This window comes from Oryzias latipes, chromosome 18 (assembly GCF_002234675.1).
Source record: "Oryzias latipes chromosome 18, ASM223467v1".
NCBI lineage: Eukaryota > Metazoa > Chordata > Actinopteri > Beloniformes > Adrianichthyidae > Oryzias > Oryzias latipes.
In genome coordinates this window covers 30,097,744-30,123,638 of record NC_019876.2, presented here as the reverse complement: position 1 = coordinate 30,123,638, position 25,895 = coordinate 30,097,744, and the positions used below count along the sequence as shown (strand labels likewise).

Sequence of the window (25,895 nt, the reverse complement as noted above, 5' to 3'; positions counted from 1 at the left end):
CAATTTATTAAAATTGTTTTTTTAGCAATACAAAGAGTTATGAAAATGATAGAGCCTAATCCTTCTTCTACATTGATGGCACTCATGTCACCAAGCACACAAAGATTGAAACCTTAAGCCAGACTGATAAATCGGCACATACCTGCTGCCAGAGAGCCTGGACAGGCGTGCAGAACCACAGTGCATGCATGTAGCTGTCAGGTAGATCAGTGTTTTTCAACCAGTGTGCCGCGGCACACTAGTGTGCCGTGGGAGATGGTCAAGTGTGCCGTAGGAAATTCCCCTCATTAACTGATCTAAAAACATTTCCCATCTCCAGGATTGCAGCTCTCTGTTCATCCAAACAGGCCCTGATAAAACACTGAGAAGTTAAGAATATAAAAGATTGTAAAATACTTTTTCTTTGCGTTTATTTTATTTTATTAAAGACATTTTGATAAGAATGACGGTACAGTACCGCGATTCAGCTGCAGCTTCGGCTGTATTTTGGAAAAGTCCCCGCCCCTTTAACTGTCTCCACCAATCATTCTTGAGGGGCTTAATCACATGTCATCAGTCTGACCAATCAGAAGTGGTTAAAGTCTTCACTTCCTTGTCCCGATTTAGCTCGTAAAGTCGCTCAGTTCTAACAAAAATACCAGCTAAAGCTCGTCTTTGTGTGTCAGACCGTGGAACAAGTGAACAAAACCATGAAGCTCAGAGATGCGATATCCGGCCGTTTTATGCACTACATCTCCCATGATGCATTGAGTTGTGAGAGTGACAGCGCACAAGGAGATCTGTTGTTAAACGTCTTGAAACCAATGAACACACATCAATCTGTTTTTAAATCTTCTAACTTAACTTTTATTGCATCTTTTAGAAAAAAAAACAGCTGCAGTTTCCAGCTTTTTCTGTAACAATTATCCCCAAAATGCATGTGAGATCATGGAGGGGCTGTAGATCAATACAGACTATGAGTTTCATCTTGTTTTTTTTTATTTTTGGGTGCTGGTGTACCGCGGGATTTTTTTTAAGGTTAAAGTGTGCCGTGGCTCAGAAAAGGTTGAAAAACACTGGGGTAGATTACTGTCACAGTGCTCGCAAATGTCTGAGTTACTGAGAGCCATCTTGAACATCCTCTGTCCAGTGCAGTAAATTCTGTGAAGAGTTTTGAAATGGATTGGCTGCAGATTTGAAAATGTGGCTCTTTCCTCCCTTTGCTGCGTCTCTCTGTGGTTTAGTAAAATAACCGTCATGTTCTCAGATTGTCGTGGAGCCTTTAACACCGTCAGGTAGAGCGAGCGGGCAGGAGGGAGAGAGCAGCGTGAACCCGGGGAGGGGGTGTGTCTGCAGCTGTGAACGCCGACCAGAGTCTGTTATGCGACGGAAAGTTTTTCTGGAAAGACAGTCAGTGGTGATCTTGTAGGAGACACGTGAGCGCCCCCTCCAAAAAATATGTTTTTAAACCCCCATTTCCATGTATAATGAATTCAATTTGCGTCAGGGGGCCCCCACTAACCTGTCATCTTGCTGCTATGATGACCGCATGTTGCGCTGTCTGTGTAGAACACGCTGGAGGGGGGGGGGGGGGGGGGGGTGCACGCGGGGGAAAAACAGAAACAGGTAGAGAGGTGGGGGCGAGGCTTAGACTCACCGCTTATGATTCCAGACCCGCAACAAACTAAAAGCTGCTTCCTATAAAAACATAGTTGTCATCGATAAAAGTAGTATCATTTATTGGGTTTACTGGATTTAAATAAATAAATAGACAGGAGTCTGCATCAAAGTGAATTTGTTTCCTTCATCGCATTTATCTGAACTCTGGTGTTTGACAGATGGAAAAGTTTCATTGTTATGCCGACGTTACTGTCATGATTTCGTAGGCGAGGCGAACCCAGATGCTGGAACCCAGAGTAAAGACAGGTAAGTGTAGGATAGAATTTCTTTTTTTCTCCGTGAAAGGCTGTGGCTTTGGCTTGGCGTTGTTCGGGCTTGAAAATGGCTTGTGGCGTGGCTCGAGGTGCTAACGCGGTTAGCGTAGGCCGAGAAGTCTTCAGGCTCTCCGATACAGCTTGGAAGAGGATCCACACTGGCGTCACTCGTGAAATGGTTTCCTGAGGCAGGAGAATATCATTAGTTCGTGAGCGAGAACAAGACAGCATAAACCAGAGCATAACTAGACCAGGCGTAGTCACCATAAGGGGCAACGAACTGGCGTTGAATACTGGAGCTGGGTCTCCTTTTGAGCAGCAGAGGGTAATGAGCTGAGTGAAGATAGCTGGTGGAAATCAGGATCAGACCAGAGCTGGGAGGGGGAGGAGTCTGACAGAGGCACCATGACAGTACCTCCCCTCAACGACCGCCTCCAGGCGGTCCAGGATGCCGATCCGGGTGGGCCCAATAGAATGCAGAGATGAGGGCCGGGTCCAGAATGAGGGAACGGGAGACCCAGGAGCTTTTTTACCCGGCGTCGAACGTCCAAAATGCGGCTGACCGTGTAGGCAGGGGCGCCATCAATGACCCGGGCGTGAGGAGGGGAAGCGGAAGGCGGGCAAAGCGCGCTGTCCAAAAAAGGCTTGATTTGAGAAATGTGAAATGATGGATGAACCTTGAGGGCCGCCGGTAGACTGACACAGGAGGGATTGATGACTCTGTCGATGGTGTAGGGTCCAATATAACGGGGGGCAAGTTTGCGAGACGTGGCCTGAATGGGGATGTTCCGTGAAGACAGCCAGACCCTCTGACCAGGTTGGTAGGTGGGCCCCACCACCCTGTGACGGTTAGCAGAATGGCAGTTGCTCTCCTTGGTGCGGAGTGCGGCCCTGGTTTGATGCCAAATGTGTTGGCGCCGTTGAAGATTGTCCTGATGGTCCTGGTGAATTGGAGGACTTGGAGCATGCACAAGTGGGACAGGCGGCAACATGCTCCCTGACGTCCTTACTCATGGACGGCCAGAAAAAGCGTCTGCAGAGGAGGTTGAGTGTTCTGGTGACTCCCCCATGGCAGGCAATGCAGGAAGAGTGGGTCCAGGTTATGGCGTCTGATCTGAGGGAGTGAGGAACATATAGCATACCATTAGGAGGATCGGAGTGGTCAGGTTCCTCACCTTGGGCCTATATGACTTTGGTTTCGATGTCCCAGGTTAAACTCCCAATGATGCAGGTTTGCGGGAGGATGTTGGTGGTGGTGGTGGTCTGTACATCCGAGGAGCAATATTTCCGGGAGAGGGCGTCCGGTTTTACATTACGCCTGGTCTGTAGGTGATTGAAAAGTTGAAACGGTCAAAAAAAATACACCAGCGGGCTTGACGAGAGTTAAGTCTTTTTGCTGATTGTAGGTATGAAAGGTTTTTGTGATCTGTCCATAGAATGAACGGTTGAACTGCTCCCTCCAGCCAATGACGCCACTCTTCTAATGCCAACTTGATAGCGAGGAGTTGCCGATTGCAAACAACACAATTACGCTCAGTGGAGGAGAGTTTCTTTGAGAAGAAAGCACAAGGTTTTAGTTTGCCAGACTTCTGTTCTCGTTGGGAAAGGATGGCTCCCACTCCTGAGTTGGAAGCGTCAACCTCGACAACGAATTGTCTGGTGGGATCAGGTTGAATCAGGATAGGGGCAGAAACAAGGAGTTCTTTAAGAGTGTCAAAGGAGGTTTGGGCTGCAGAGTTCTATTGAAAAGTCCTGGTCGTGGATGTGAGTCGATAGCACTGTAATTTCTGATAAAATGTCGGTAGTAGTTAGCAAACCCAAGAAACTGTTGTAACTTCTTACGGGACGTAGAGGGTTCCCATTGGGAGACGGCTTCAATCTTGGCAGGATCGGGGCGCATACTGCCAGCCTCAAAAATATAGCCAAGAAAGGGTATTACCGAAGTGTGAAACTGGCATTTCTTGGCTTTGACGAAGAGCTGGTTTTCGGACAACCTCTGAAGCACAAGACGAACCTGATTCTCATGTTGAGTGGGATCTTTAGAGTAAATGAGGATGTTGTTGAGGTATACAAACACAAAACTATTGATAAAATCCCTGAGCTCGTCGTTGACTAGACGCTGGAAAACTGCGGGCGCTTTAGTCAAGCCAAAAGGTATGACCAAATATTCATAATGCCCCAAGGGTGTATTAAAGGCAGTATTCCATTCATCTCCCTCCTTCACCCGAACGAGATGGTAAGCATTACGGAGGTCAAGTTTAGAAAATATACGAGTTTCCTGTGTAGAATCAAAAACAGAGCTGATGAGAAGGAGAGAAGACTTGTCTTTAATAGGGATTTTGTTTAGCTTGCGGTAGTCAATACAAGGCCTAAGGGTCTGGTTCTTCTTTTCGACGAAGAAGAACCCTGCACCAACAGGGGATGACGAGGGGCGGATGTGTCCCGAAGAAAGAGCCTCCTGGATTTACCGCTCCATAGCTGCTTTCTCTGGACCAGAAAGATTAAATAATCTCCCTTTCGGGAGTGTGGCTCCATGATGCAAGTTTATGGAGCAATCATAGGGTCTGTGAGGACGTGAAGAACTTGATTTGGATTTGCTGAAAACGGTTCTTAAGTCATGATAACAGTCAGGCAAATTAGATAGATCAATTTCTTCAGGACTATGAAGGGTGGAAACAGTAACCGGCGGAAAAGCTGATTGCAGACAGTTAGCCAGACAAAAATCACTCCAATTGGTGATGCGGTGGTGAACCCAATCAAACTGGGGATTACGACCTTGAAGCCACGAGAACCCTAACACGACAGGATTCTGAGGAGTGTGAGTGAAAAAACCAGGTGTGTTCCCTATGATTACCGGAGGTAATGAGCAGAACAGGTCTAGTAGGATGAGTTATCAAAGAGAGGTGTTGGCCTCCTAAGCCAGTGGCTTTAACCGGAGCTTCGAGTTTGTCAGTGGGGAGAGACAGACGAGAAACAATGCTGTGATCTATTAAGCTTTGTTCAGCTCCAGAGTCTATTAAAGCTTGAAGGTCGGTGATCTCTGACAAAGGGCAAAGCTTGACAGGAACAAAGAGAAATGCTTTAAGTGTGGTAATGGAAACACTCGCCCTTCTAGCGGGGGGCTCTGGAGTTTAAACGTACGTCGCATTGGTTTACTTGGTGTCTTAGCTTCCCGCAGTAAAAACACGCACCCTCTTCACGGCGTCTCTCCTCCGCGGATAGCTTAGAGTGTCCGAACTGCATGGGTTCTTCTGGTAAGCTAGGGGGTGTTTGAGATGAGGGGGCTGGTGGAGAGTGATATGTCGTACCTTGAGTGGTCGTTACTGGGCTTTTGCGGGGTTGAGTGGGCTACTCATGTTGTCGTTCCCGTAAACGGGTGTGAGAGCCTTTAAAGGTGTGGATTTCGGGTTGCGTACATAGGTGGTCTTTGATAGATTCGTTCAAAGATTGGTAGAAGACCCCTCCTAACGCCGGATCAGACCAACCCGCTTCCACCGCCAGGATTCTGAAATCAATAACATGGTCACTGACAGACGCTGCTTGAGAGCTAAAAGCTTACGGGTGGCTTCTTCCTGCTTTCTCGGCTGATCAAACACAAACTGGAACTCTCCGATGAAGCGGTCAAAGGATAGGTGGGATATGGGGTTGACCGCCAGGGACGCCTGAGCCCATTGCAGGGCCTTATTACGTAGAGAGTTAATGTTATTTTACTATGATCAGAATGGTAGTACCTCTGGGCTTGTTGGAACAGTAGTCGACATTTTAGGAGGAAACCGCCACATGCTTCGACATCGCCGAAGAAAGGCTCGGGTTGTAGGCGGAAGTTTTCCGGGATCATGGAGGAAGACAGGAGGTGAATGAAGGTGAGTAATAGGATTTATTATTCCAGTTGATTAGTAATCCTGTTGTGGCAGGAGGTCGGCGAGGCTGAAGGACCGTCGGCGTTCCGGGGCGAGTCTTGGGATTCGACGATGGCTCCAGATGTGTCGGAAGGCTCGGCGGCAGTTCTAGACGAGGCTGTGGATCTTGACGTGACGCTTGGTGTTCGGATGGAGCGTTGAGAAGAGGTAGGTAGCTCCGGGGAAATTCCGCTTGGGTAGGAGCTGATTCGGGCATCAACTCGTGGGGCATGAAGGTCCTGGACAAAGAATGGCTTGGGTTAGGTGAGAGCAAAGATACCTAACAAGAAACTTGAAAGAGACCAAACTAGCACCATCAAGGGCAACGAACTGGCATTGAATCCTGGTCCTGAAGTTCCTTAAGTAGGTCTGGCAGGGTGATGAGTTGAGTGGACGCAGCTGGGATAAATCACTGGCCAAGCAGAGAGGGGAGGGGGAGGAGAGCTGACAGAGGCACCATGACAGAAATCACTGAAAACAAACATTTCACTTCTTTCAGGAACTACCTCACTTTACACAACTCTGCTGTGTCTCCAACATAACCCACAATCAGTCCAGCATGGAGCGTCTGAGTGAAAGTGGTCTGGACTCTGTGGAGGAGAGTCATGCTTTCAGAGACGCTGTAGAAGGACAGAACACCTGCTCTGTGATCCAGGTACACTCCTACTCTGGAGGGAACACGAGCTGAGATGGAGGTTTCTATGCTGTTGTGGACAAATGAGAACAAGTCTGGCTGACAATATAATGACCAAGACTTATCATTTAAACCAAATCCACTTTCATTTCCAGATCTGCTGATGTTCTTGTATGCGACTGCTACTTTGACATAGTCTCCTCTCCTCTCTACCTCCCAGTAACAACGTCCAGTCAGACTCTCTCTACTCAGAACCTGAAACCAATCAGTAAATCTGTCTGGATGATCAGAATCAGACTGAGGTTCTTCCATCGCTGTCACCTTTCTGTTCTCCTCTGACAGTAACAGATGTCTGTGTGCTGTGTTTGGATCCAGTGTGATTTGACGTGAATATCTGAGGAAGTCAGCTCTGCTCTTTGGTTCTGGTTCTGGTTCTGACAGTAAAACGTCCACATGAGAGACTGTCAGTGAGATGTTTGTCCATTCCTCTCTCAGAATGTCCTGCAGTTTGTCTCTGAGCTCTGTCACAGCTGCTGTCACATCCTCAAAGTATGTCAGAGGACGGACATGGATGCTGGCTGAGGGGGTGGACTCACTGAGTGGGGGCAGTGAGGGGTAGTTGAGCAGAAAGTGGCTGTGATCCTCTGTGAGCCAGAGCTGCTTCAGCTCAGCGTCTCTCCTCTTCAGCTCAGCCATGTCCTGCTCCAGCTCCTCCTGAAGACCTTTGACTCGCCTCACTTCAGTTTGCTGCTGGGATCTGATCTGCTGCTCCACATCACGGCTTCTTTTCTGGAGGAGACGGATCATCTGAGTGAAGATCTTCTCACTGTCCTCCACGCTTTGATCAGCAGAGTGATTGATGGCCTCCACCTCCTGTTGAAGCAGCTTCACCTCTTTCTCTCTGTCCTGGATTCTCTGCTGGATTTGTTGCTGACTCTCCTCCAGCTCTCTCTGCTTCTCAGTCCTTTCTGCTGCAGCTGAGACTGTGTCGTGGCCTCTGTGTTCTTCCACAGAGCAGAGATAACAGATGCTCTTCTGATCAGTGCGACAGAACATCTTCATCACCTCATCATGACGGGAGCAGATGTTCTCCTGCAGGTTCTTGGAGGGTTCCACCAGCTTGTGTTTCTTCAATGCAGCTGCTTTCAGATGAGGCTGAAGGTGTTCCTCACAGTAAGAGGCCAGGCAGCTCAAGCAGGACTTGATGGCTTTCAGTTTTCTTCCAGTGCAGACGTCACAGACCACATCTTCAGGTCCAGCATAGCAGAGACCAGCAGGAGCAGCTTGGAGTCCGGTCTTCTTCCGCTGCTCCACTAAAGCTGCTAACATGACATTTTTCCCCAGAACAGGCCTCGGTGTGAAGGTCTTCCTGCACTGAGGACAGCTGGGGACTTTCTCCTCTGCATCCCACAATCCTTGAAGACACTTCATGCAGTAGCTGTGTCCACAGGGAATAGTCACCGGATCCTTCAGCAGATCCAGACAGATGGAACAGCAGAAGCTTTCTTCATCCAGATCTGCTCCTTTCTGCGCCATTTCTCCTCTCAGACACACAGACTGTGAGAGTTTCACTTTTTCATAAAGCGGTTTGACTCTGATCCTCCGATCAGATGGTTTCACTGTGAGTTCAGCCAATCAGCTTCTTTCTTCTCTTCCTGTTGGTGACGCCCATCATGACAGAGGAGGAGCTGCAGGTGAGGAAGAGGAGCCCTGATCTGTTAACCCTTTCAGAAAGAGAGACAGCAGACATCAACGGTCTTCTCCTTCAGCAGATCCAGACAGATGGAACAGCAGAAGCTTTCTTCTTTCTTTTGCTGTTTCTGCTGGAGAATCCTGGTTTCTTTCAGTCTGAACGTGCTCACTGGCTGCTGGTGTTTCCAGTTTTAGAAGGAACACGCCTTCTTCACTATTTGCAGAGTACGTTACTCTGGTTTAGTCAGATTTTTAAGAACTAACTCGTCCACACAGCCCAGAATACATTTATGAGTAGCTGGAAAAAAACTTCCAGACAAATTCTGTCACTATTTTACACACAGACACGCTGCTGAGGCCGGCTTTAGGATGACGTCATGAAATGGGCAGGACCCACACGGAGCGAAAGGCGGAGCCTCAGAGATGGATCGTTTTACTTCCGGGTTGGAAAAGAGTTCAGGAAAATAACTCAAATTTCATTTAGAAATGGTTCTTTAGTGCTCCAAAGGTAACAGACCTGTGTGATCCCATGTATGGATGTGGTTCACTGTAAAAGGCTGGAGAATAACATGGTATAGGCCCTTTAAAGCTGCAGCTCTCATGAGGGGAGGGGGGATTCAGCATAACCTCTGACAGGTCACAGTTTGTGGTGTCACATCGGCTCTGTGACGCTACAGAGACGCTGCTGAAACACACCTGAAGAGAACTGTCAGCTGCTACAAAAAGGACAACCAGACGTGTTGTTCTTCACACAGCTTCATGTTTGAAACACTCAGAATTTTAGGAAATCTGTTTGCTTGATTGATGATGAGTCAGATTGCTGCTGAAGAAACTAAAGTAAAGCCAAGATTTTCATTTATGAAGCTCACCGGGACAGGATCATGACAACAGGAAGCCAAAACAACAGCAATCAGAGAGACCTAGGGGCAAAAGAAATGCATCAAATGCAAAAAGTTCACAAACCTGCAGGAGAAAAAGGAAGATTCTGTGAGCTCGATTTATGCAGGAAGAACTATTTGTTTGGGGGTTTTGGTTTCTGCGTCAACAGATCTGTTCAATGTGAACTCATTTGTCTCTAGCTCTGTCTCGGTCTGCCTTCCTCTGTGGACATGTGGGCCGCTGCAGTTTGGATTTCATTTGTGGGAAATGACAGAAAGAGGACAGTCGTCTACCATCTTTGGTGTCATTCTGTGTTCTTTTTTCTGGACGTTTCTTTCCTTTTCCTCCATGTCTGAAGCCTGCTGTGTGGTGAAGACAGAGTGAAGCTTTGACACTTTTCTAAATCACCTACAGGAAGTCCACATGGCAACAAATATCAACCTTAAAGCAAAGATGAGCTCCTTCCAGCATCTGGAAATGTTTCTCTAACCCACAAAATAAAAGAATGACCTTTCTAATACTTCTCAACAGCTTCTTCATGTTGGAGTCCAGGTTTGCAGATTCCAGTGTCTCTGTTTTCCCATGATGCCCCTGGGCCGTTTTCATGGTTTCTTAGGAAGCACGCATGAGGACGACAGCAGATGTGAGTTATTTTTGCTTTGCTCTGGAATGACTCCGTTTACCTGTCAGGAAATATTACAGCCGCATGAGAAAGCCTCAGCATTTGTCCTGCAGAACCACAATAGCCCCAGGGGGCAAATGAAAATTCACACTATCCCAGCCAGCAATATCAGGTGGGCCCCAACTGGGAAAGAAGTGGGCTATGTGGGTACTGACTGGGCATGGGCTTATTTTGGGTAAACTTTGAAGGCCCCATTAGGTTTTGCTTACATTGGCCCCACATTGGCCCCCCACATGGTCACACTGGTCTGTAACTGGGCCACTGTATGTAGGACCCACATGGTTTGCTATAAATGAGTACCACATTAAGAGTGCTAATGGGTTCACCATATAGGCAGGTATTTTAAAAGGTTATTTTGCATTCTGTAACTAGACATATGCTTAAAATCCAAGAAGATGAGTAAAATGACAGAACATCTGAAGATTTCTAGGCAATACACAGGCAAGATGCTATAGAATAGAGTTGCTGACTCTTCTGATTGTCAGCAATTTTTTGTTAGATATAAGTTTCCAATTAAAATGTCTGATTAATGACATAACTTTCCACTTATAAGCAGCTTGGAAAAAATGATTAGACCAAAAGGACTCTTTCCAAATTGAAAATGAATCACAGCTTTTCTAATTCTGATCAGTCCAGCTGTTAACAAACTGGCTAAATTGATGAACCATAAATAGACGTACATTTTAATATTTTACCATGTTTTACCCAGAGCAACCTGCATTTGCAATATTGGACAATTATGACATTTCTTTTTTACCTGTCCAGAGTTTTGGTAGTTTGTAGAGGAAGTGCTGAGATCTTGAGGATGTAGCAGTAACCAATCAGATACAAGTAGGGTGACCACTTGTCCCACTTTTGGCACCATACAGCCATCTACTCTTCTGTCTGTCTTACCTATTTATTAAAAATATTTACTTTTTTCATTGGTGCTCAGTGGATCCAGCAGAGATTCAAGTTTTTAACGACACAGTTTAAAATGAAGTGGTAACTTTGTTTGAAAATAACACTTTTGTTGTGTTGCTGTCCTATTCAGAACAAGCCTGGAGCTTCAAGGTTCCAGGTTTTTTTATTGGCCATGTATGCATGTGCAGTCAATACTTAGGGGTGCAAAGGTCTCAAGGTAACATTTTGAAAAAGAAGAATCATTGTAAAAGTTTAAACAATGAGATCAAAGAAATGTACAATCTGGTAAATGTACATAAGCATACAATAGAGCTAGAGGGAGATATACGCTAATTTGGAGCACATTTTTCTATGACAGCAGTCCAGTGTAGGTACCAAAACTATTCGGCCTGCAATTACTCTTCTGGGTTCTTTCAACTGAGGATAACGTCACACTACGGTAACCCCACTTGGACAAACTACGTTGCGTCAAGATCTGCTCTAGCTCTATAATATTCATTTTATGTTTCCTTTTGCAACCTAAAGTTCTTTTCCTTCATAAGTTGTGTGTGACATTATTCTTTGTAATGTTTATAGAGAGATTTCGCCACAACCCACTTTGTAAAAAGATCTGTGGCTGTTAGAATGAACCTGCTGCTCCACAGAGAGAATTATCATTAGAGGCGCTCAGGCAGAGAATGTAAGTGTGAGACAGGGGCAATACGGTACATGTGTAACACAAATTTAATGTGAGTTCCTGCTGAACCTGTTGCAATGTAGAGCTGCCCGTGTCCCAGACACCACACGACTCGGAACAGTTTCAGAGAGGAGGGGCCAATGAGAGAAGCTGTAAGCATAAAACCATTTCCTGCATCAAACCTGTTTCTTATGACACCCCCCCAAGCAGCCAAACAGCATGGAGTCACTTTAGCTCTAAGGCTCCTCACTCATGGTGCAACAAAAAGAAACAGCCATGCTCAGCCCTATTTTGCCCGCATCCCACAATCCCTTGCTGCCATTAAACCCAACCTGCACGTGACCGCCACTACAATAGGAAGTGGGCGGGGCGAGGGAAGTCTGGGCATCTGTGCTTAGACTGCTGCCCCCACCACCAGGATAAATAGATGAATGAGTGGAACTTGGAGTTCAGCATCTTCTTTTTATGCCTTTGCTAACTTTAGCTGCTGTATCTATTGTGGCATTAAGCAAAGGGTTGCAGCTCTTTCAGTAAAGACATTCAGATATTTATTTCACATTTCTGTTGAAAGAAACTTTAAATCCTTCAAGTTTTTTGTCCCAAATGAACTGTTTCTAGATTTTCAGCAATGACTCTTAGCTTTGAAGCATTCACACGTTTTGGAGCTAAAGCAAAATATTCAAGTTAAACATAAACCAGGTCTCCTGAATCTTTGGGTTCTTCACTGCTGGTTACTGACACATGGTTGCTTCAGCTGCAGCTTTAACACATTGAATATTTTTAAGCAGAAATAAAATCCACCAGTTGCAGTCTTTCAGTCCTCACAGCATCAATGCAGCTCCGGTAGCACATTCTGCAGCACACAACAACATACAGGCAATTGAAACTTGTCCTAAATGCTGAAAAGTCCAAATTCATGTTCTTTTCTACCAAAAAGGTGCCAGAAGATCTCCCTAAGATTCTCCGTCTTCACAGAGATGCTATAGAGCAAGTCCATGAGTACAAATACCTTGGGGTCTTATTTGAGGATTTCTTGACATCCAAGCCCCACATTGAAAATGTTGGGAAGAAACTAAAACTGAAATTGGGTTTTCTTTTTAGAAATAAGCTTTGCTTCCCTTTCGAGGTAAAAAAAAATGGCTTGTGATGGCAACATTTCTATCTGTTTTAGACAACGGGGACCTTTTGTACATGAATGCTTCAAATCATTGTCTTTCCAGATTAGACTCTGTGTATCAAGCTGCTCTGAGGTTTATCACCAATTATAGAGCATTTATGTAACCGACACCAGGAGTGGCGTCAAGGCAACAAAATTGATTTTCTGTTGAGAACAGAAGACAATGCCAACAGGAATGAAAACAGGATGCTTTTCTTTCGTCGTCCAGATTGCGTCTCTTTATTTTCAGTCACTTAACATAAAACTCTTTTTTCCATATGCGCCAAGTTTTCTTTCAGCATTTCAAAAAAAACTGCTGTCTTTATACAATCATTGCATACCAGTTCAAAATGGAATAAAATCTTTCAATTCTCCTTGTGTATTATCTCTACTCTTTACATAGACATATATACAAATTAACCTTATCAGCCAATGTCTGACCATTGATTTCCATAATTTTATGATGCACAAAATTAGAAGCAACATTCTGCATTCAATAACATTAACATGTTCAGTCTGGACAGCTTAAATCAACTTCAATATGATAGTCTTCTAATTTAAACTCAATAAACATACTTCTCATAAACTGAAACACCATAAAATCCTTGGAAACCAGTGTTTAACGTTTTGCCTGCAAGTTTTTACACTGGGCACATGATAGCACAACACAGCGCCTGCAAGGCAGCGCTCAGGGGAAAGACGCGCCAGAATCACAGCCTAAAGGCCCGTTCACACCCGGACGAATTTCGTCGGCGAAAATACGCCTCGTGACTAAACAAAGGGCACCAATGAGAGTGTGCACACCGACGCGAAAAAACGCCACGCGTCAAAGCGTCAAAAAAAAAAAAGCGCCTCGGGTTCGTTTTTTTTTTTTGACGCCTCCCGTCGAAATCTATTCGACCAATGAGAATGGCGCTTTTGCACACGTGTCTGGAGCTTCTGAAGTTACAGTAAAACACAACTTGGGGGTGCTAAAACACAAAACTGCCTTGCTGAGCACACATACCAGCGAAGAAGATAGACGCCAAGTAGCGTCTACACTGCCGCGAAGAAATAATGACGGACATTCTAAAATATCCCCGAACCAAGTACCAGTTGGAGCTACTGGTGCTTGAAATATTCATGTTTTCTCTGCATTATTCTGACAAGCGCGTAAATACTTGCTCTCTTCTTCTGAGTGAAAAGCGACTTTAAGAAGCGTAAAGTTACGCAGCGCCACCTTGTGTACAGGAGTATTTCTGGTTTACGTTAAGCGCCATCTAATGTCAGGGAATGAAATTGCATGTTCGCTCGGCTCATCGTCAGCGAAAATAGCCTGGGTGTGAACACAAAAAACGTGGCAAAAAACGCTGGCGAATAACGCCTGGCGAATATTCGTCCCGGTGTGTACGGGCTTTAACGGTAACGCGGCGGCAGTTAGCCAGAAGTTTTTCAATTCGCTGTCTGCTCCGTAAAGTTTCTTTACATTTTTCTTTTTCTTTCAAAGTACTCATAACATATATATATTGTTGGAAAATATAATCTTTCGCTTTGAGATTACTTTCCTTGTTGCATGTTCAAAAAGGTCGAGAAGAAGAAAACCACGGGATTCGGCTGGATTAAGTTTAACAAATTTATTCCCTAACAATATTTCTAAAAACAGAGTAAAACAAAATAAAACAGATCATCTGGGTTCCCAAAGTTTCAGAGCTTACACAGCGCCGAATTACAAACGTCTTAACGTGTCAGCCTGTTGGGAACAACGAACGTTCCTCCGTCCAGCTGTTTTAACATCTCGGTTTCAGCCTCCTCCTTCGTAACACAGCATGGTGTCCAGACTCCTCCTCTGGACGCTCGGATTGGCTGGCAGGGAGCCTGCCTACTTCTGTCAGTCCATGTTAGGAGTCAGCATCCGTTTCCCGCGTCTGAAGTCACCTCCCAGACTGACATGGTCCCGCAACCAAATGGCTCCCTAGGTGGCCCCCCCATGTGGCCGGATCTTCTTAACATACAGTAGACAATACACCTTTGTTCCCCACACGGGAGCAGATGCCTGTGGCGATTCCCAGGGATGGAAATCAGTCTCAGAGATGATTGATTTATGATCCAAGTCAGACCTACAACCAAATGGCCTCAGAATATCACAGACCGTTTTCTCCTGAAGGGGGTTGGAGGTTGGAGCTGCATTCCTGAAACCTCTCACATATGCAACTTAAAGAAGCTTCTTCAAGGTTTTAAGGATGTAAAAGCACACACTTCAGCAAATGACTTATCTTCAATGTAATAAAATTTAAGACTGAAAACCCTAATGAATTTACCAAAAAATATAAATTGCTTCAGCTTCCCTCTCTTGACCTCATGAAGTGAGGTCACACAAAAATAAAAACACATCATCACATCATGCCATCAAAACAGCTGTGGTCTCGAGCCCTCACAATCCATAAACAGAACCAATGTGCATTTCAAAGGTGTTGATGATCCATTTATGAGTTTAGCAGCGAAAAACCTGTGGAGCTTGCATTAATGATCTTTAAGAAACATTCAGTTGGACAGGAAAAATGCTCGCTAAGGCCCCGAGCCCCATCGGCGACCGTCTCTAAGGACACTCATGCTTCATTGGATCTTTGGCACATTGGCGTTTACAAAGAACAAGACATAAAATAGTAAATAAAGAAAACGCACGAATACAAATTCAAATTATTCTAAAAAGTAAAAGATAAAGACAATAAAATAGCACTTCCTGTAAGGAAAAGGAACACCTGGAATTAAGGGGGGAATTGAGAAATGTTAAAGCAGAACAAAATCACACAGACGATGAAAAGGAAAAAGAAAATTGTCAAACATAACAGTAAGCAATTTTATAAAATGCAACAAAGTCCAAAAAAGGTCATTCCGGGCCTCGAACACTCGCGTCCTCCTTCTGCATGTCCCACAAGCTCTGGCAAGCTTGGACCTGGCCTCCTATGGACTTCTCAATAAGCCTGTTATTAGAGATGTGACACATCTGATACAACAGAACGGCTGCAAAAGGACTTGGGGTGTCCACTGCTGTGGTACTGTTCTGCCAAGATGATTCTGCTGTGGGTCTAAGTTTTTGTTAGTGTTAGGGTCAGGAAATTAAAAAATAAAAAACAATAAAACACAAAAGACAATGAGACAAGAATCAATTTACGCATGCGCAGTAAGAGAAAATATGATGGAAAGGGTCCACCACATTTCTCTTCTCAAAGGTCTGCTTCCCCTCGTGCTGTTTTATGAAGAACACAAGTGGGGAAAATACAAATTCAAGAAAAAGAAAAAAGTTTACTATGGGCTGTTGTCTAATGACCCAGTCGTAGAACCTACTCATCCTTGCTGTGGATGAGAGAAAATCAGATGAACAGACACACAAAGCTTTAAAATTTTAAAAATGGTCAATCTGTGTTACTATTTAAACATTCTTTCTAGACAAATACATTTAAACGATAATAAAATAATGTCCTTCTTTTAATCATTAAGACCTCTTTTGTCTACCTCCCTCTCTTGGCCTGGGGCTAAGCTCCAGGACAAACACATAAAACGAATTAAATGTAAAGCAAGAACACAAAAACAATAAACTGTTTGGTGCACCGATAAGGTGAACAGGGGTCCTGTCCACGCTCCTGTAAAAGGCAAGGTCACAAGAAGAAATAATACAACTGCAACAGAAGATCTTTCACTAATTGCAGACAGAGTTCAGCAGTTGGTGTTGCCAGCAGGAGATCATCAGCCTACATCATGAAAACACAAACCTCTTATAGCATAATGTTCTGTCAGAGAGACTTTAAACAGTGATTAAAAAATGCCAGAAGGATTTTATGAACCCCTCTGTACTATAATGCGAACAATTGTCTGCTATTTCTATGTAATGGAATGCAAAAGAAAACGTGTGCTAAAGCAATAGCAACAAACAACACACCTTGTGAGGTTAAAGGTGACAGCATGCAATATGGATCAGGGACGGATAGGTTTTATAATAATGGTGACGTCATCAACTTAAATTAACATTAGCTTAAATCATATGCCACGCGATCCATCTGCTTTTAAAACCGGTTTCAAAGAGGTACACCATGAAGAATACGAATATTCAATGACACCATAGTTCCACAGCCCAGACTGAGTTTCCTTCCTCCCTTCATCTGCATCAGTCACTCAGCTGCACTGAGATCTAAAAACCTGTGCTTTTGCAGTTACCTGAATCACCACCGGGGGGACGATGAAGAATGAACGAGCATCAACTGAACCTGTGGACCATGAAGCATCAGAGAGCGTTTTTAACATCACCTCTGCATCTTCATGAGCCGTCTCCTCTCTGCGGTGTCGTTGAAGGCAAAATTAACCTGTACATTTTTATTGAGGGAGGAAAGTGAACATCTGAAAAAACACAATTTTGCCAGTATGTGTTAACTTCCCGCCCAGTCAGGGGTCCGAGTTGCATGACTAGGGGGAGTGCTAAGTGAGGTACAGCTGTGTACCATTGCATTTGTGAGTTTGTGAATGCAAAATAAACTGTTAAACCCACAGGACCACTATACGTTAGTGTAGTTTAAATGCCACGTATGGCCTTGTACCTAATGAAATGCTTCCTGATCATAATAGAGCATGCAGTTCAGGTCATCGGAGGCGGAAAATGCTTCTAGGACAGGTTTCTTGGCTTCTAACCCTGAAATTCATGTACACACCTGGCGTGTCAGGGGCCCCTGGATGTCTGCAGTGGAGTTTGGCTGTGGCTTGTGGCTTGTGGCATGGCATCCAGTCTGAATGAATTCTGGCTCCTGCTTTGACAAGAATGTCCCGTCCCAACAGATTCACAGGCGTGTGTGGTAAATGCACAAATGAATGCTCCATCATCTGGTCAAAAGTCAGTCAGATGGTCTTTTGCCGGTTTTGAGGAGTCAGATGTTCATTTGTCAGAGCAGATGGAGGCAACTGGCAGTTTATGGAAGAACATGTCGCACCAATGTCCATTAGACTCATCATGGAGTTACCTCTGAGCTTGAAAGGGACCATGGCTCCTGCATCACCAAGTGGTATTGTCCGACTTGTCACCCCTGTGGCCCTCGCCACGGTGGGGGAGGGGCTTGGAGCGGTTGTGGGTACTGTTCATTCCGCCACACCCTCTGTGCATTTCGCTGTTGGGTACCTCGTTGTGGGCAGTCGGGCCCATTTTGTCCTGAGCGCCACAGATGCCATGTCCAGCTGCTGCTGGGGGTGGGTCCCCTGGGTGGGTCACGTCTGACAAGATATCCGCCTTTTTTCCTGTCCCGGCCTCCGATACCTGAACATTGCTGCAGGTCCTGAGGGTATTTAAACTCATCATGTTATTTGCTTTGTTTAAATTTGTAACACCTTTATTATCCCGAGTGGATTTTTCAGTTGTTCAACTTCTCCCTCTGCCCTGTAATGTGCTCTGCAGTGATGAATCAGATGCATGTTAAAATTGACTCTTATCACCTGCCAGACGCTCCACTGCATTCTTCATGTGTAAATTCATGCCTTCAATTGAGTAGGAGCTGACCTGAGGGTCAGTCACTCCTGACACGGCCCCCTCCTGTGAAGGTAGTGAGCTGCGGGGGATGAAAAACCCCTGCGCCTTTTGTCACTCACCCACAAAGCAGAGGGGGGGTTTTCTGCCTAAAGTTTTATGAGGTCTCAGGGGGGCTGCTCTTCTGCTTGGAAAGAGATTTAGAAATGTATTAGTCATGTTCAGTCTTCACCGTCTCCAATGCCGTCAGTTGATCAGTAATGAAAGCCAGCAAAGGGAAAAATCCCTAAAATTTTCTTTGTCCGATATGACGGACATGGAGCAAAATCTTTGAAAAATATATTGTCTTACATGCATTCCGGCCGCTAATCATTCACTCTTAATCAAAAAAATAAAGACAAATTGTTTTGACTTACCATTAAGGACTTGCTGCCCTACAAAAAGAATTTGGAGAAGTGCTAAAAGCAACAAAATCCCAAAATTTAAGCTTTTCCTTATTTAACCAAAAACACAATTCACACTCTAAAACACAGGCAATCAATACAAAGACAAAAACTTTTAACCGTTTTTGCGAAAGACATAACACAACAAATTAGGTACCTTACACAAACAAAAATAAACCATTTCACTGAAATGAATCGTTCATAACTAGCGTTTTAACATTCATGTTCCCTCTTCTCCTGTTCTACCAGACCCTGCACGTTCATGCCACATCTTTCCATGTCCACAGACCCACCATTTTACTTACAATGCCTTTCATTTCTCCTGCTTGTCACCTTACATTTCTTGTCTCTACATTGCCACATCCTTCCAAATCCTCAAAAACCATGTTTTCCTTTCCTTTACCTCGTCCTTTTCCCCATTCTGATAACAATTTTCAAATACTATTGATTATGATTCAAACAAACAAAACCACCACTCATTCGCTTCTCATTCAAACAGCAGTGCACAAGATCAAAACAAACAGAAAAACGAAATTAAACAAATTAAAAATGTCAATAATACTTCTTCGAACAAAGCTGAACTTAATCGCGGTTATTAGGACATACAAACAAATTAGAGACATGTATTCACAATAAGAAAACCGAAATAATTACAAAATTATTTTACCCCAAATGTATTAGACCCTGCAACCATGCACGTTGATCTCGCCGTTGCGGCAGAGGCTCCCGTCGGAGGCGCTGTGCAACATAAAAACCTTTTTCGGCGAACCGAAAACCCACTGAAATTTGTTTTCCAACGCTGTTTTACAACCGAGGTCATGATTAAGCCCAATAAGACAATCCCCGCGATGATTGTACCGCAAATTAGGTCCCAAATTCTCCAGATTTGTTTGTGAAAGTTCAGCGCCGGTCCGCCATGTTGGTCGCTAGGAACGCCGACTCACTAACCACGTGGTACGAACAAAGCAAATCACAGTCGACGACTTCATTTTGGCTAGGACTCCGTCACGCTTACCACGTGGTACAGTCAAAACCAATGAGAATCGTCGACACATTCGAAGCAACTAAAACGTCCCGTCATTGGTCCATGTGACGTAAACACACTGAGCAAGATGGCTGCGTCCGTGGAGCAGACAATACACAGGGAAATGTGGAAAATACAGTTAAAATACACAGATTTCAAACATTTTCATCCCATTCTTTCCAAAATCGCATACATTTCATTCCATTCATTCTCATTCAAGCCATTTTCACCGCTGTTGTCAAGTCAAGTCGTCGGCGTCATTAAGTCTGTTGTCAAAAGAAAATTCACCGGTTTCCTCATCTGTCTAGTCCACCTATCATTTTTATTGTGAATCTCTCTGTGGTTTCTCTACGCATTAACCAGTCATCTGTGAATCTCCCACGGTTTCCCACAGCTTCATCCTGTTCGTCATTTCCGGGTGAGCTATTCCCAGTGCTAGCTGTGTGACTGCTGTCCTCTTGTTTGGCATTAGCCTTACTACTATTGCTTACTCTAAGGGTTATCTGGGTTAATATTCACATCTAGTACCTTTTATTAGCGAATTCACCACTGTTAAACCGCTTGCTGTTCACTTTTCTCATTTTGCTAAATAAACCACTTCTCTTTACTTAAACACCGCTAGCCTTAGCTTAGAACCTAGTATGGCCACCACCACTCCTTCCGCCTCTCCTCCTCTCTCCTGCCCCATGTGCCATATGTTTAGTGATGATCCTGCCTCCTTTAGTGAAGATAGGGGTAGGTGTGTTAAGTGTAGTCTTGTGTTAGACTTGGAGGCCAGGCTGGAGCAGTTAGAAGCGCGGCTCCGCACAGTGGAAGCTAAGCCGGCTAGCCAGGTCGTTACTCGTAGCGCGGGCCGCGCTACCAGGGCTAACTTAGCTAGCACCCCAGCGCCCTCCCAACAGCCGGGAGACAGTCAGGGGTTTGTACCGGTTGGGAGGAAACATAGTGCTAAACGCAAAAACTTAGAGCACCCGAGACTCCACGTTAGTAATAGGTTCTCCCCCCTCAGCGACACACCCGCTGAACACTCAACTCTGGTTATAGGCTCTTCTGAAGTTAGAAACGTGGAGCTCCCAGCGGCTACTGTCAGGTGTTATCCGGGGGCCAGAGTTGGTGACATCGAGGGGAACCTTAGGATGTTAGCTCAGAGTAAGTCCAGGTTCCGTCGAGTCGTGATTCACGCAGGCGGTAATGATGCCCGACGGAGACAGTCAGAGGTGGTTAAGTTAAACGTAGCTTCGGTGTGTAAACTGGCTAAGACGATGTCCGACACTGTCATTTTCTCTGGTCCCCTGCCGAACTTAGTCAATGATGAAATGTACAGCCGCTTTTCATCATTTAACCGCTGGCTTTCTAGATGGTGCCCAGAAAACGGCGTTGGTTTTGTGGATAACTGGAGCGCGTTTTGGGGGAAGCCCGGTCTCATGCAGAGAGACGGCGTCCATCCCACCCGGGACGGTGCCGCTCTTCTTTCTAGAAACATTTCTGCTAGCCTTAGTCTGTTAACCTGACAATCCAGAGACGAGACCCGGGCGCAGAGCAGCAGTGTAAAACGCTCCTCTGAGCCTCCCTTAGGGTTAGTGCCGGTGCAAAACCCATGCAGGGAAAGTCAAGCAGGTCCTAGCTTTAGCTTATGTGCTGAAAGACAAATGAAAGGAGCGCGTCATAGAAACCTTACAGTGACAGACAGCAGTTCTCACAAGCAGAATTATGATGTCATTAAATGCGGTTTATTAAACATTCGATCCATTTCCTCCAAGTCCCTCTTAGTCAACGAGTTAATTACTGATAACAATCTTAGTCTTTTAGCCTTAACAGAAACTTGGCTCCATCAGGATGACTATGTTAGATTGAATGAAGCAACCCCCCCCACTTATGCTAACTATCAGAAATCCAGGATTTCAGGGAAAGGAGGTGGTTTGGCAGTAATATCACAGTCTAGCTTACTTCTCAGCCCTAAAGTTAAAAATGCTTATAATTCATTTGAAAAAATCATATTGTCTTTAAGTCACCCAAACAGGAAAACTCCAAAACCTGTTTTACTCATAATTATTTATCGCCCCCCCGGCCCATATTCAGAATTTTTAACTGAGTTTTCCGACTTCCTATCGACTATTGTCTTAGATTCTGATCAAATTATAATATTAGGGGATTTTAATATTCATGTTGATGACCCCAGTGACTGCCTAGGAAAGGCTTTTGCAGCTTTATTAGATGATGTTGGTTTCACCCAAAGTGTGAATGAACCCACTCACTGTCATAAGCACACCCTGGACCTTGTTCTAACCCATGGGATAGAGATCAGCCAGCTGAGTGTCCTTCCTCTTAACCCCATCATTTCTGATCACTTTCTGATTACCTTCCAGCTTACACTGGAACATCCTTCTGCCCCAGTGAATAAGAAACAGCTTAGAAGAACCTTAACTGACCGTTCTGTGTCTGAGTTTAAACACACAGTTCAGCCAGTACTTAGTGATATTCTGAGAAAATACTCTGAGACCAGCTCCCATAGTATCAGTCCTAGTATAAATGACCACTTTGTTAATGATGCCTTACAAGCCCTCAGGAGTACACTCGATGTTGTTGCCCCCTTGAAACCTAAGTTCGTCAGACAAAACCGAGTAGCACCGTGGTTTAACGCTGAAACTCGTTCTCTTAAACGAGAAACCCGTAAGTTGGAAAGAGAATGGCGCCGCTCCGGTTCAGAGCAGTCTCTGGATATCTGGAAACATAGCCTATTAAATTATAAAAAAGCTCTGCGTAGAGCTAGAAGCCAGTACTATTCAACCTTAATATCAGAGAATGGAAACAATCCAAGATTTCTTTTTAGCACTATAGCTAAATTAACTCGCAGTCAGAGCTCAGTAGAACCACATGTTCCTGTTTCTCTCAGCTCTGATGATTTTCTTACATTTTTCGATAGTAAAATCTCAAATATTAGACATAAGTTAAATCAAGTTATTCCTACTATCAGCCCAGAACAGGCTGAAGCGGTAGAAATGGAGGCATCCATAGAAACCTCTGTAACATTGGACTGCTTCACTGCTGTGGATCAAGCGGAAATAACATCAATTATTACGTCCTCCAAATCCTAAACGTGTCTGTTAGACCCAATTCCCACTAGACTTTTTAAAGAAACTTTTCCCCTAATTAATGATCCCATATTAACAATGATAAATGCCTCTCTGGAAACGGGTTACGTGCCACAGTCTTTTAAATATGCAGTTGTTAAACCTCTTCTGAAAAAGCCCAGTTTGGATCCTAGCATCTTGGCCAACTATAGACCGATATCAAACCTGCCCTTTATTTCTAAAATCCTAGAAAGAGTTGTAGTTAAGCAGCTTTACTGCCACCTACAGGACAACAGCCACTTTGAAGACTTTCAGTCGGGGTTTAGACCTCACCACAGTACGGAAACTGCACTAGTTAGAGTCTCTAATGACTTGTTATTGGCCTCAGAAAAGGGACTACTTTCTATTCTGGTCCTGTTGGACCTCAGTGCTGCCTTTGACACTATCGACCACGGTATTTTACTCCATAGATTAGAGCAGGACATAGGGATCAGAGGATCTGCTCTCCAGTGGTTTAAATCCTATCTGTCTGATAGGTATCAGTTCGTCAATGTAAATGGCCATTCCTCTCAGTGCACTCGAGTCAACTATGGAGTCCCACAGGGCTCAGTCTTGGGACCGATCCTGTTTACGCTTTATATGTTACCCCTAGGAAACATAATCAGGAAACACAGCATTAATTTTCATTGTTATGCCGACGATACGCAGTTGTATTTATCCATGAAGCCTGACCAGAATGACCAGATAGAGAAACTGAACGCCTGCATCAGTGACATCAAGACCTGGATGACAATTAATTACCTCCTCTTGAACCCAGAAAAAACTGAGGTCATTATACTAGGTCCTAAAAACCTCAGAGATGCTCTGTCTGCTCAGATAGTCTCCCCGGATGGTATAAGTATAGCCCCCAATTCCACAGTTAGAAACCTTGGGGTTTTACTTGACCAGGATTTATCATTTAAGGCTCATATATCTCAGGCGTGTAGAACTGCCTTTTTTCACCTGCGGAATATTGCTAAGATCAGAAATATACTTTCTAAGAGTGATGCTGAAAAACTCATCCATGCATTTGTTACGTCGAGGCTGGATTACTGTAACTCCTTGTTAGCAGCGTGTCCTAAGAGTTCCTTAAGAAGTCTCCAGCTTGTTCAGAACGCAGCTGCTAGATTGTTAGCTGGAACCAGCAGAAGAGATCACATCACTCCTGTGTTAGTTTCGCTCCATTGGCTCCCAGTTGATTCTAGAATTAAGTTCAAGATCCTCCTGTTAACCTATAAGGCCTTACATGGAATGGCCCCGTCCTATATTAAGGACCTCATAGTCCCTTACCAACCAATCAGAACACTTCGCTCGCAAAATGCAGGACTGCTTGTGGTTCCTAGAATTGGTAAAAGTACGGTTGGAGGTAGAGCGTTTAGCCACCAAGCCCCTGTTTTATGGAATAAACTCCCAGCTCATATAAGAGAGGCCGACTCAGTTTCTACATTCAAAGCTAGACTGAAAACATTCCTCTTTGGACAGGCTTATTGTCAGACTAGTTAGTATTCAGAGATTATTTAACTTAATGTTAGTTTGTTTAAATTAAACTTAATAATAACTATTTCTTTTAAAAGGCTGCTAGAAGTTGAAGCTGGGGTAACTATGGTACACTGGGGTTCTGTCCTCTTTCCTTTTTTACTTCTACCCTTCCTCTCCTCTATTCTTGATCATAATTTATCATTTAGTTCTCCATGCCTCTGTTTGGTGCAGTGCGATTCATGTATTGTCCCTCTTTTCCTCTCCCCTCCTGGGGAGTGGGAGTGCTTCCAGACTCCAGTTGGCTCATCCGTGCTCCAGTTCCTGACCGTTTACCTCGCCTTTGCTCCTGCTCCTACACCTGGCTGTGGTTCCTGTCTCCGGCTCGACTCGCGCCTTTGACTGTCCCGATAACCACGGCTGGATGAAGCTCGTCTGCTGGACTTTTATATATGTAGTTGTAGATTTAGATAAGTTAATTCTTCTCTAAGAGTTCTGGTAAATCGCCTGTCCGTCCTGGGGGAGGATCCCTCCTTCATGTGGGCACCCCTGAGGTTTCTTCGTTTTTTCCGGAATCCGTTTTTTTTGGGAGTTTTTCCTTACCGCGAAGGGGGGTCTAAGGGCAGGGATGCCAGTATAGCTTAGTCAGTTTGTTAGTTCATTTTAGTATTTTTCTATTGAACTCTTTGTATTCGTGATCCTTTTGATTTCATGTTTTACTTCGAAGCCCATCGAGACGACTGTTGTTGTGATTTTGGGCTATACAAATAAAATTGAATTGAAATTGAATTGAATTAAAAATAATTTGTGAAGGTTCGCCGCCTTCCTGGTTTTTCCGAAAATCTTAAAACGCGCAAAATTAGTTCCTATAGTAACACCGTTTTTTCGTACGGGATTTTGTACAGGCTCAAACAGACGCAAAACCTACCAAATTTTAACGTAATCCAAATATCACACGCTCCCAATTTAGTGTTTATTCAATTTTTGACAGGCTGAACAGACACAAAACCTGCACAATTTCCTAAGATTCAATTTCATACATTTCCTAAGTCCAATTTGCTGTTTCAGGAGTGTGAACCACAACTTATTCGGGTGCGTTATGCCGTCCACATACTTCACTTCCCCACAATTTGAGTTATTCACTAAAAGAATAACGTAATCAATATGCAGAATTTACGAACAGGTTCCTGCGTTACCTTTCTTGTTTGAGGCCTCGAGGGAAGTCAAGCACGTGGGGGGGAGCGTCACCGACTTTTCGCCGAAAGTCTCAGAAATCTCATAATAAACCACTATCGGTCCTCTTATCTGCGTTGCGATTCCGCGTTTCTTCCCTACCTTATCACGTCGGGGTCACCATAAATGTTGGAAAATATAATCTTTCGCTTTGAGATTACTTTCCTTGTTGCATGTTCAAAAAGGTCGAGAAGAAGAAAACCACGGGATTCGGCCGGATTAAGTTTAACAAATTTATTCCCTAACAATATTTCTAAAAACAGAGTAAAACAAAATAAAACAGATCATCTGGGTTCCCAAAGTTTCAGAGCTTACACAGCGCCGAATTACAAACGTCTTAACGTGTCAGCCTGTTGGGAACAACGAACGTTCCTCCGTCCAGCTGTTTTAACATCTCGGTTTCAGCCTCCTCCTTCGTAACACAGCATGGTGTCCAGACTCCTCCTCTGGACGCTCGGATTGGCTGGCAGGGAGCCTGCCTACTTCTGTCAGTCCATGTTAGGAGTCAGCATCCGTTTCCCGCGTCTGAAGTCACCTCCCAGACTGACATGTTCCCGCAACCAAATGGCTCCCTAGGTGGCCCCCCCATGTGGCCGGATCTTCTTAACATACAGTAGACAATACACCTTTGTTCCCCACACGGGAGCAGATGCCTGTGGCGATTCCCAGGGATGGAAATCAGTCTCAGAGATG

The 25,895-nt window shown here is 44.6% G+C and overlaps 1 protein-coding gene across 2 annotated transcripts; it reads right to left on the bottom strand.

Annotated features, from left to right (window-relative positions):
• Positions 1 to 1,926: 1,926 nt before the first annotated feature.
• Positions 1,927 to 8,027, bottom strand: LOC101170746 (tripartite motif-containing protein 16). Of its 2 annotated transcripts, XM_023966393.1 has the most exons (4): positions 6,127 to 8,027; positions 5,222 to 6,051; positions 2,178 to 3,027; positions 1,927 to 2,096 (listed from the first exon to the last, which is right to left on the bottom strand). In XM_023966393.1, exon 1 carries the CDS (start codon positions 7,980 to 7,982, stop codon positions 6,315 to 6,317), a length of 1,668 nt encoding a protein of 555 aa, XP_023822161.1. In that variant the 5' UTR covers positions 7,983 to 8,027; the 3' UTR covers positions 1,927 to 2,096; positions 2,178 to 3,027; positions 5,222 to 6,051; positions 6,127 to 6,314. The 2 variants fall into 2 exon arrangements, with proteins under 2 accessions (XP_023822161.1, XP_023822160.1); XM_023966392.1 differs by having other exon boundaries at positions 2,178 to 6,051.
• Between the last annotated feature and the right edge of the window lie 17,868 nt (positions 8,028 to 25,895).

Excerpts from the sequence above, each read along its gene's own strand:
- LOC101170746 (XM_023966392.1), bottom strand. The coding sequence starts at position 7,982 with ATGGCGCAGAAAGGAGCAGATCTGGATGAAGAAAGCTTCTGCTGTTCC.